At 39.3% G+C, this 12,397-nt stretch overlaps 1 protein-coding gene across 9 annotated transcripts in view; it reads right to left on the reverse strand.

Annotated features, from left to right (window-relative positions):
- The window catches only part of NBEAL1 (neurobeachin like 1), an 86,480-nt gene that overhangs the window by 48,204 nt on the left and 25,879 nt on the right, over positions 1–12,397 (reverse strand). For 7 of the 9 annotated variants that reach the window (XR_010651532.2, XM_071811470.1, XM_065840637.2 and 4 more), the window contains 8 exons: positions 10,672–10,757; positions 8,844–9,150; positions 7,761–7,867; positions 5,086–5,172; positions 3,677–3,760; positions 2,790–2,888; positions 2,102–2,682; positions 321–453 (listed from right to left, as the gene is read on the reverse strand). Coding sequence is in view for 8 of the 9 variants with exons in the window: in XM_071811470.1 (XP_071667571.1) it covers positions 321–453; positions 2,102–2,682; positions 2,790–2,888; positions 3,677–3,760; positions 5,086–5,172; positions 7,761–7,867; positions 8,844–9,150; positions 10,672–10,757 (1,484 nt within the window). In the remaining variant the exon portion in view is untranslated. Of the gene's footprint in view, positions 1–320; positions 454–2,101; positions 2,683–2,789; positions 2,889–3,676; positions 3,761–4,602; positions 4,647–5,085; positions 5,173–7,760; positions 7,868–8,843; positions 9,151–10,671; positions 10,758–12,397 lie in introns of those variants that run through there. The other 2 variants (XM_065840639.2, XM_071811471.1) reach the window with 2 other exon arrangements.

Below are 12,397 nucleotides of genomic sequence, written 5' to 3' on the forward strand. Positions count from 1 at the left end.
ATTACATAGCACCGCAGCCATCTATGCTTGTTATAATTTAATATAAAAGAATTCTGCATGTTAAAAAGAATCTCTAAGCACAATGTTGTAACCAGCTTATCAATAACAAATGCCTAATAACATAGCCATAACTTAGCTCAATCAATCACTAAACTACATGGGAATTGCTTGCATTGTTAGAGATTAGGTTTGTTATTATGCAATGAATTACTTAAATACAATAAAATAGACCATTTGTAAAACAACCAAAAAAAAAGGACTTTGATTTCTGAGCTATCAGCACTATCCTGAACAAAGTGTTTTTCAGTATCAAATCTTACCCAGAGAGAGTCAAAAAAACAATGGTCAGGCAGCATCACTGTTGCATATTCCCTCTTTGTGCAAACTGCAACCACCAGTACCCCAGAGCATGTAATAAATGCTTCAAACCCCATGCCACTTCCTGTAAAAAAGCTAAAGACAAAGACAACAAAACACACAATCAAGTACTTACTTCATCAAAAGTATTGGAAATCACCTAACAGTACATTCAGTAAGGAGCAAACCAACTTAAGTCAGTTGTCACTGGTCCAATATTTACTATTTGACTGGCTCCTGCTATTATTCTGGAAAAAACAAGATGAAGTGCCTCATAGAAGGGACCCCAAGGCACAGGACACGCAGGCTAAAAGGTGATCCACAAAGCTCGCAGAGCAGCTTGTAGCATCCATCTTTTACTTGAGAACATAACCTTGGTCCCAACAAATAATACTTCAGTTTGACCCACACAGCTCAAGCTGGTTCTGCTGCAAAGTCCTGCCCGCTGCAGACTCCGGAAGCTACAATATTGTAATAAACAGACTGGCCTGCAGCCTCTGCTGTTTTCTGTCAGCAAAATTGCGTCTGACAGCCTCTGGTAGAGCTGCCAATATTGAGAAACCTTCCAATTTTTAAGCACTTGAGTACGAAAAACTATATATAAATTTTGAACAGTTATCAAAACTTGCTACACACCCTTAGACACCACTATTCAAAGTGGGTGCTTTAACTACTGTACTATCAAATATCTGCATCTATCAATAAAAACCACACATACAGAGAGTGTGAATATTACAGACAACCTCAACAGATGTAAGCTATCTTACACTTAAACACTGTAAAACATACCAGCTAGATCAATTTTTAATTATTTTAGTTCTGTGCTTAGCATTTCAAGCTGAACCTGGAATATTTAAACATTTCCTTTTAAAATTATTATTTATTTCAATGCACTACTGTTTTAGATTCCCAAAACTAGAATGATGTCTTCAAAATTGAACATAAAATGATAGAAAACCAGTCAGCTATTGGTATAATAGCATCGCATGGAAATCCAATCACAGCTTTTTTACTTTGCAGAGCAATTCCACTGCAAATTTCTAGAACTGCAGTCTACTTCAGAACTGCAGTGGGACTGTGCTACCCAAACACACAGGGCAGCCACACAAATCCAAGGGGTCTCCACCTGCCCCTGTGGTTACTGATAAGCAGAAGTAACACTCTAAGACACAGGGGGTTTGAAAATACTAATTCTGTTATGACTAGAATTGCATTCTTCAACATTTCCCCTGAAACTGTCGTGCAGGAAAATGGACTGAAGGGAGCAAAAGATTCTTCAGCTGGTATTCTCCCCTTCTGCATTTTGTTTGCTGCTGAATGCTAGTACCTAGAAACATAAATTATACTGAGAACCATCTGTGTCAATGACTGGTACTTAAGCAAATGAGGGTGTCCTTTTATTGCACTCTAATGTAAGGAACACACTTCATTACCTTTACAGGACACAATTGGAAGGCTGCTCTCTTTTGGAGTGCGGGTTTTTTAGCTTTTTTTTGTTGTTGTTTTGTTTGAGCTATGAGCCTTAATACAATTTGGAGTTGAAACTGTAGAAAAAGAAACATTACAAACTGAGAAACTACAAGCTTGTTTCTGTAACACAGCCTTGCTCTGGTGACAGATGACACTGCGCTACATATTGCATTCTATGAAGATAAACAGGAGTACCACATGTCATAGGGAACCATATGCCACAGGGAAGAGCTGACCCAGATTTGTGCTGTTCAAGCAGTTATAATAACTGTACCTATAGAGTTGCTTTCTCTTGCCACTTTTGCTGGTCATGCTGGGGTCCACCTGGTCCTGGTCAAGGCAGAGCCAAGCGTTGAAAGAAAACGCAGAGCCTGGCCACTTATGAATTGATGGAACAGCAATTCCAGCCATGCTGTGGTTCAGGTTGAAATACTGCAAGGCACTGGCCATGCCCTGCTTCCGCGCCATCGCCAGAATGGCTCGCATGGTTGGAACAACGTAAGGGTGAGCTTGTTTTGGTTCTTCAGTTCTCAGGAGCCGTACGAGTTGAAGCAGTTCTTCTGAGCCCATTGACTGGCTCCCCAAAGAGCCCAGAAGGGCAATCAAGTTCTCTGCACAAGTACAATGGAGCGCCGAGTGGGAATTTAGTGTCTCAATGATCCGGATGACCATGTTCGCATTGACACACGTGGCACGACTCTGTCTGTTAATACAGCAGATTAGCCTCAACCAATTTGAGATGAAAATCTGCAGGTCGTGTGATTCTAGTTCTGGAAGCCACTGGATAAGCAGCAATAAGGGCTGGACGTTACTAATGCCAAGCATCCCAACAGCCATGTGGTCACCTTCAACAGCCTGAAAACCAGTAGAGAACTCAGACATGAAATACAATAAAATAGGGCCAGAAGACGTAAGCTTGAAAAGATGTAAGCATTTTAGCATTCAAAGTAAGCACGTCTCACCATATTCATGAGTTCTTCCAGCAATTCCCGTGAGGGCTGACCCAGCGATTTTAGTACCTCATATATGTGTGCATAACCAATCCTCTCCTTGAAGACCTCCTGAGGATGAAAAACCCAGTCTCACTAACAAATGAAACGGACACAAATTGCTCATCTACTGTAGCAGGTTCTAATTTAATACAACACTAGATACAAAATAATTAGAATGCAAGAATGACGTTTACAGGCTAGTAATCTCTTTTTGATAATGTCCACTTTGTGACATCCAGCATGCTGCAGATGAGGAGGATATTACTGCAGCATGCAGATAAACAAATAAAAGATCTAAGTTATATTTTAATAATTACCTATAAAAAACCATAATTCCTTTGATATAAGCAAAATGTTACTTCTATCACAAAATACTAATATCTTTATTTTCTAATGCGAAATATAATGCAAACTACACCATGAAATGATTATGTTGAGAATTAGAAGTATTCAGACATTAATTTTTGAGTGAAAGGTTTTCCTAGACCAGCTTGATTAAAAACTACCCATTTTAAACACTTCAAAAATTAGAAAGTGTTCTAAGGAAGTCTTCCTAAAAACTAATTCTACCCCACAGGTTCTTGGGGCAAGTAACCATTCAATTCCTTTACACAGGTTCCAACTGCCATTAATGCTCTGACCTTCTAGTTCTGATAGAAAGATGGGTCAGTGTCCAGCCTTTGGACACATATAAAGGGATAAGGGATGTTAATCAGGTATTCCAATCTGGCAGGAATGTATGACCATAATCTGCACACCTTCATTAGAAAGGTTCATCAAGATACAGTGATAAAAACACTAACTGGGAAGAAGATCAAGAAGCCTCCTGCAAGCAGACCTCTCATAGATACTGTTACCTTAGCAGCTGGAGACTTGTGCATGACTGCAGTGAGGGCTTGAATGGTTGACACTGCCAAGCGGTCTAGGTGGCCCTGAAACACCTGAAAGCAGCAGGTACAGAAGTTATACACAAATGCACAAAGACAGTTCAGCTCCAAAATCTATACAGTGCCCTCCTGCCAGGAGGGAAACCAAGAGTTTGCCAACATGCTTCCAAAATCATTTTCCCAACAGTCAAGATTTCATAAGCCCAAGGTCTACACAGAAGTACATAGACAACTAGGTACACACTTCAAGAGAAGAGAAGCATTTACAACACACATCACTCTTCAAATATTCTTACGGACAAACAGGTTTTCCTTATGCGGCTAATGGACAACCTCAAGAGGGAGGGAGGAAAACAAACTAGGAAGCCCTTTGCAGTATGTGTGTGTGTGCTGCTGGACAATCAGGCACCACCAGCTCAAATAAAGCGTCTTCTTTTCCATCCAAGTCCCTACACACCAGTGCAACACACACAAATTAGAAGAGGGAAGTCACATCGGCACAGTAAGGGGGCTGCCTCACCCCTGCCCTCATCACATTGACCAGGATCTCTTTTTCTAATTTAACTAATTAGCAAAACTGTGCAAACAAAATCTGTTTCATCATCTCTGAAATATATGCATATCAGACATATTTTGAAAACGAAATATCAAGAATCGAAGACTGCATTAGATGTGAAGAAACATTTTCATGTGGTTAGAGTGTCACCCTGCGTTTCTAAAAAAGCCAAAGCTATTAGTTAGAATCACAATTTGTAGATTACTATACCTTGTATTTAGCATTTTTTTACATTTTTAATTAGAACAAATCATTCTACTATAAAATTAATACAACAACAATTTGCACTTGAAATTTTCCACAATATTTGGGGAAAATTAAAGCAACAGGCTATTCCTACCTCCCTGATTCAGCCTGTCCATTGTTCTGTGAACATCTGTTCTTGATGACAAGCAAAGAATCAGGACATCAAATACAACCATTGAGATTCACAAACAAGGCCCCAGAATCCAAACCACCACAGTGCTGAGACAAAGAAGCAAAAAAAGAGGAAAGGGAGGGGGAAAAAAATCACCACCAGGTTGATAGAATTCATTTGGATTCCATTTATGTACTTCACCTTTTCCTTAATAAAAGCATAACTGAGGCTCAAGCTATTGCAAATATCTGCAATTTGAAGCAAATGAATAAAACTGAGGTTGATTTCAATCTGTTATTCAGAAGAATTATTTTCCAGAGACAGGAAATACTGATGCATGCAGCAACACAAGTTCATCTTGCTGCAGAAGGCTTAAAGAAGATGGTTAAGGTGAAGCACAAGAATCAGTTCTCCTGTGATTGTGTCTTGACTTCAACTGGAGCAAAAGACAGGTTAGGTAGGTACCTGGTCCTCATTCATTTCTGTCAGTAATTTGTTGGCAAGGTCTTTCTCACTCTTGTCTGCCACTTTATTGTTAGCATTTAAAAACAGCTGTTAGAAACAGAGACAAAAATAATGGATATAATTGCATTAAACAGTTACCCGCAGCCAAACCTGTGGAGGCTGCCTTGGACTTGTATTTCACATACACACAGAAAAGAAGAATTCTCACACCAGTGAGACATAATCCTCCATTAATCTGTATTTTTGCTAAATAGTTAAAAAACCAGAACAATACTTCTTTTTCCTCATACATTTTGTTCCACTATGTGCTAGATAGTCTCTCTGACGAGGAACAACCTGAGAAATCAACTTCCATAAATCACAAGAAACAGAAGAACAACACTCAAGATACTACTTGGACTTACACAGGTGTGAAAGCACATAGTTAGAAACACAAGTCATTTTGAAAGGTACTTCACGGTCAAGGGCACCTAATATGGCAGAATTACTATAATGTGCCTCAGAGGATTATAACATTAACAATCAGAAATAAGAACAAAGGGAATCAAACACAGACACGCAAAAAAAAAAATTCACATGGGTTACTTCAATTCTGATAACACATGTAAAATGGATGCACAAACTTGTATTACAATGCCCAGATGGTTTTAATTCTTCTATTTTAAAGCTGTTCAGAAAATAATTTTTTTTTAATCAGGCATATTGCTAGAGGCCATTGTGCTTTGATTGAAGTTCGACCTTTAAGAGAGTTTAGGAGATGAGAAAAGATTCAGGCCCAACAAAGCAGCTTATTAAATGACTCTCAGTATATAATAAGCACCCCCTGGCACCTCCAAAGTACCTTCCCTCTTTTGGATGTTGCAGGAAAAAGCAACATTCAGATCATCAAAACTTAACCGAGCAGTTTCAAAAGGCTGTTGTGCAGATCTCTAACCCTGTAGCATAATTAAGGGAAGACAGTTTGCTCATAAGCCTTAAAACCAGCAAATATGAAAGAAAAAAAAATGCAAATAACTAGGAAGTGTGACTACAAGTATGGCCTCAAATACCCCAAGTTCTTTGGGATTTCTATAGCAGATATAGCAATATGGATTTTCATCACCCCTCCTTTCCATGGAGGTTTCTTGCACTTCAGATTTGCTGCAGATCCATCCGCTTCCTGAGTTCCAGATCCATATCTGGACTCTTCCTGCTGACTGTGGAGCTGCAGAACTGCACTTCACACAGCTTGCTGGTGAATCCAGCAGCAAAAGTTTCATAGGTAAAGAAAAAGATCTAGAAAGAGGGTCTCTACCCCCAGCTAATAAGGAGAAATCCTAATTCCACAGCTAAATTCATCATCCCTATTTGGCTTTGAAAAATAATGCAGATACAGTATATTGGAAAAGACACACGACTTCCCAGCCTTCACCCTCTCTACACTTCCCATCTTTGGGGGTATTTTGACTGTAAAAGGTTAAAAAAATTCATTATGTAGCAAACTGGCAGCATTGATGTCCAATCAATCACAGTAATATGTGAAACTATCACAGGAAAAACCCTTAAGAGAGTATATGCAGGCAGAGTAAAAATAAAAGGAGCAAGCCGCAAAAATAACATTGCTGTTCCTGCCTTCTTAAATTCCACAACTTGTTCATACGAGAGCAGGAACACAGAGTCTCCATAAATAGGTAAACATCGCACTGCTTGATAATTTAGGAAGAAACTAAAAAAGAAATTTCTTACGGAGTACAAGGTCAGTACAAAAATAGGCATAGATTTCTAAACAGAGGAGAATGGAAAGGTCAAGCAATGTATTTTCACAAGAAGATTAAAAACCACATACAGTATTCAAACCCCCTCAAGTCAGTTGGCATTTTGCCACTGATTTTAACTACAGCTAAGACATAATCCAAGCACATTTATTTCTAATATATCACTGCACTATGTTCTAATCCAAAATCTAAATAGATATGAATCAAATTGCATACTGTACCTACCATTGAATTATCTAGCATTAGAAGAGCTCAAAAGAGCTATATGACCAACATATCGCAAAAAGAGAAATAAAATATTCCACAGAATTACATCACAGCTACGTCCATTTGCACAGGGAAAACTGAAATCTATGAAGCAATCAGTGGAAGACACTATAGCTTGCATATTGTAATATGACCATCTGGGACTGAGATGAAAACACAACATCTATGTAAACACTAATCCAATGGAGAAGAACAATTGAAGAACATTTGTAACAGCTTGAGCTCACGTTTTGTGTCAGCTACACAAGACCCAAATATTTTGAAAAACTTAAAGGCACACTGGCAAGGTTGTTTTTTTTTTTTTAATAGAAAAATATCCCTCTGAAATTCGAATTCACACCTCCATCTGGCAGCACCTGGGACTCCCTAGTGATCCGGTGACAGAATATTAAAAACAAAAACAAACAAACAAAACCACGCACGCAAAATAACCCCCACAACAACAACAATAACGACAAAAAGATTTTTAAAGTAACTTGGATCTTTCAGAACTTTCATGGCATTAGTGGCACTAACTGATCCAAAGTTTTACTTCTAGTATGTAAACACTATTAAATTGCATCTAATTCAGATAGAAGGCATAAAGGTAACAAATATATCTGCAATACTACAGGATAGGTTTTGTTAAAAATTTGCTGATAAGGGAAAATTTACCTTGCAGTTCTGCAACAGTCGAATGAGATGCTCAAAGCAGTTACTGTTAAGGAAAATCGCCTGCAGAACAGGCCTATCTGTGCAGTCTAACATGGCTGTGATGGTATCTGTAAAATTAAAACAGAACTGGCATCAAAGACAAAACACTTCCCAAACCCATCAAGCATTTTTTCTGCACATTACATAACAAATGTGAAGAAAAAAAATGTATGAGAAACTGTTCTGTGAATTCTTTGATAAAACACGATGTGCATTTTGAGCACAGAGTGCTAGGCCTAAAGCTAAATGTTTTGATGCTGTAAAAATTATCACGTAACCTACTATACCTAGAGAAAAATTCATTTGCCGAATATCCTGGATTGCTTTGGGGCGCTGTTTAGAGTTACTGCCATTTGTGAGTACATAAGCAGCAGGCCTTTTATTTAAAACACAAATGCTTGTTTTCTCATCAAGCCATTACTCTGCATTCTACAGCAGCCTTATACTGTAAGCATTCTTCATTGCCTTGGTACTATTCATCAGTTTTCTAGGAAGTTTGTGAAAAGAAATACCTTTATTTATATTACCCGTTGCGAACAAAGTGGAAAAAATCCAAATCCCGAATCCTTATCCAATGACTTCAACCCAAGTGTTTCAGACCGTCACCTTTGGCCAATGTTTACAATAATGCCATTTAAAGGTGAACAACCACAAAACAGTCACCACATGGGCCTTTCAGTACAGATCCATCTTATTCTGCCATTACTAAGGTGCTGATCAGTGCTAGCTATTGCCTGGCAAAAGTTGTTGTTTTTTTAGTTTGTTTTGCTTTTTTTAAATGGAGATGGGCAGCCTGTGAACCTTGATGCTCTGGTTAAATGGTAGCAATTCAATATGGTTTCTTCTGTTGTTTTTTGTAGTGAATGATTAAACAAGAATACATCTGAAGTAATGTCAATGACGACATACGTAAAATATTTCAATTGCTTCTCCAAGTGAATGTTTTTAGCAGAACATTCAGCCATATTACTATCACAGTTCAATCGTTGCTCGCTTCAGAGTTATCAAGAGATATTTAAAGGAACTGCACAATTGAGTACTTACTCAGCATTTGGATCTGCAGTGCTATGAACCTGCTCTCCCACTGCCTACATCGCCTGGGATTAGGTAAAGCTGAATGGTCTGAATTAAGCAACTTGAAATAGTTCTCCAATATTGTGCTTGTCTCCACTTGCCGCTGGTCAGAACTGCTGGTCAGGAGGATATGGACAACTTCTGTCAGGCACTTCAGAGTCAGCTCTGCCTTCCTGCTCACCTCCTCGGGGCTCCTGTCATCCCAGTTGTCACAGTCAGCCAGAACACGCATCAAAACCTCCATGGTGGCAGGAGATACTGCTTGAAGAGCGTTTCTCTGAAACCCACAGGAAAAAACAATAAAGAAAGAAATACAATCAAACCAGCAGTTTCAATCTGAGTTATCCAAATCACGGAACATCTGGAATATTGTGTCCAGTTCTGGGCCCCTCAGTTCCAGAAGGACAGGGAACTGCTGGAGAGAGTCCAGCACAGGGCAACAAAGATGCTGAAGGGAGTGGAGCATCTCCTGTGTGAGGAAAGGCTGAGGGAGCTGGGGTTCTGGAGCTTGGAGAAGAGGAGACTGAGGGGTGACCTCATTCATGGGGATCAATATGGAAAGGGTGAGTGTCAGGAGGATGGAGCCAGGCTCTTCTCTGTGACAACAAATGATAGGACAAGGGGTAATGGGTGCGAACTGGAACACAAAAGGTTCCACTTAAATTTAAGAAGAAACTTCTTCTCAGTAAGGGTGACAGAACACTGGACCAGGCTGCTCAGGGAGGTTGTGGAGTCTCCTTCTCTGCAGACATTCAAACCCGCCTGGACACCTTCCTGTGGAACCTCATCTGGGTGTTCCTGCTCTGGCAGGGGGATTGCACTGAATGAGCTTTCCAGGTCCCTTCCAATCCCTGACATTCTGTGAACGTGCATTATGTCTGTTAATACCCTGTAACTGTTAAATAAATAGGAAACATTCACTTGGATTATATTGATGGCTACAGATGAAATGCACCCCATCTTGTTCACTTAACTAGGTTTCCTTTCTCAATGAGAATGCTTATAGGGAAAAGGAAGTACAACTTAAATGCATGTTATGAAATTCTAATAAGGTAGCCTTGATAAACTACTAACTCTAGGTAAATCTTTGCTTGAATTTTCTTTTTACATCAAGAGATTCATAATACTTTAAAATTTTTGAAAAGAACATAATAATTGTTAAACAATTCTCTGTGTCCCGAGTGCATTTCCCTCACTTCTCTTTCTGGCTGCACAGGGTCAGGGCCAACTCAAATCTGGGGCAGGAGCCCAGCCTCGCAGAAACCTTTGAGAAGCCTCAGCAGGGACTCCCAACCTTCTCTAAGGAGCTGTATTCAAACTGCGGCTCTCAGCCTTTTACCTGCCTACGCTGCACTGCAGCCAGACAAACATGCTCTTCTCTTAACTTTTTTTTTTTTCAAAGATTTTCAACAGCTTCCAAGCTCTAAAGGCCCTGTGGCTCTTTCTGAAACAGCTTACTTCCAGCATGTGTTAATCCAAAACGTGCATCTTTGCAGGTGGAAACTTCTAATCTAGTTACCCACGTTTTTCTTCATGATACGAAAATATTACAGTAAGTTCATATGAATGTGTAGTTATTGTAGACAGCAAATGGTTACAGTTCTTTGAAAGCAGGACCTAGCTTTTAGCATTTAGATACTACTGCACAGAATGTCCGCAAACTTCGTAAGACAAACAAACAATTCATAGTCAAAAATAAATTCTTCTCATTTATGGATTGTAGGGTATTTATAAGTCTTGAACAATGAACAGGCATCTGGAGGCTCCAGCAGCTGAAAAGATTTCAGAACATCCTTACCTGACCACCAGCCACAATAGCTCCAAAGAGATGCAGCAGACAACATTTTAGGCTTTCCTTGAGATGTTCACTTTCTTGAAAGCATTCTGATTGGAGTAAACAAAAAAGAGAAGTATTCCTTACTTTGGTCATATAAATTACACAAAGCTTTTCCTCTCAGAAAAACAATACCACAAAACAAAACACCAACAAATTAAATTATTAAAAAAGGTCCTCTACTCCCTGTTCTCATGCAAATAAAAAAAAAAAAAAAGAATCAGCTATATATAGTCTCCACTTCCTTTTACATAAATCAGACACAAACACATTCATTCCAGCATTATCAAAGTCACACGACAAGTCCACATTTACCAGGAGTTCCCAGGGCCAGACATTCAGCTTGGATAAAACTTTTCATGCAGGCTGACAGAACTAAAGACATACTACAACTGTCGATCTAATCCATAACGTCAAATCAGCCCATTTTGTCCATACTAATGAGAAACAGAAGGCCATGCTAACACGTAAGCAGTCAGCATGCATGGCAAAAGTCAGAATGATTTTGGCACAGAAAGTGACACCGTTTGCACAGTCCCTGAGCCTGCTCTTTTAAGCCACACTTCCCTGCAACCTGTGCAGGTCTGGAACCTTTCCAGCAATGGTCTCTTTAAAGATAATTATCCTGCATCTCTTCTAATGCCATATCTGATATAAATTAGTTATAAACAGCCTCAGGAACTCTTCTTAGCAATAGATATAACCTGGCTACTGTTGCTATAGCGTTAACACTAGACTCAAAGTACCTGCAACAAACTACAAAGGATTATTTTATTTGGAATTAACAATTGTAAAACTTTCAATAACTTTATGAGATAGAACTGATAACGTAAAAACCAGAATTTTAAAAACAATAGATACTGAAAATGCCAGAAATCTATATTCATTAAATAATAATATAACCTTTAACACAATTACCAATTTTTGCCGAGTAAGACTTCTGACTATATACTGAATGCATAAGTTAGTTTTTAAAGAAAATTGCACAGCTATTTTTTAAATTTAGTCCTCAAAGGAAACAAAGCTTAGATGATCACACTGTTAGTCTGCTAGTCCCCCCACTCCCTGACTTAGAGCCTCTAAATCTTTTGGGGAACCTCAGACAAATTCAAAAGAGCAGTTTGTAGCAGATTGTGAAATCATTAGGCTGGGTAGACCAAAAAAGCCTCAAATTAGTGCTGCCATGGCAGCAGGTCTAAAGTACATGCTCAGCAATTTCTTGTTGTGTCTTTCCTGCCAGCTGGCCACCCCGCAGATGAGTATCTGCCAGCTAATCAGTACACTTGCAGCTCAGTCACAGGAGGCTGTTTAAGGGATTTTGGAGGAACCACAGTGCAATGCAGTGAATGGGGAGAAGAGGACCTCCAGATGCCATTCCTCAGCAGCAGCCTTTAGAGTGCGTTTCCAGCGCTGTGGCACAAAGATAATGGCATTTTCCTGGCATCAGCTCTTTGGTCTTTTTGGCAACTGCCCTGTTTTACACTCACAGAGAAGGAAGGTCAAAGAACGGGAGGAGTATGTGACCCAAACCAAATTCATAAATAGTACCACTTTGGGAAAAGAACCTTCCATTTTTCTTTTCAATTAAAGCTGAGTTAATGGATAGCTTCAAAAAGGGCTGATTTCACTCATATGCCCACCTCCCCAGCATATTCCTGCTGCTTCAGTTCTGTTGGCACTAGCACTTTGG

Source organism: Patagioenas fasciata, chromosome 7, assembly GCF_037038585.1.
Source record: "Patagioenas fasciata isolate bPatFas1 chromosome 7, bPatFas1.hap1, whole genome shotgun sequence".
NCBI classification, from domain to species: Eukaryota; Metazoa; Chordata; class Aves; order Columbiformes; family Columbidae; genus Patagioenas; species Patagioenas fasciata.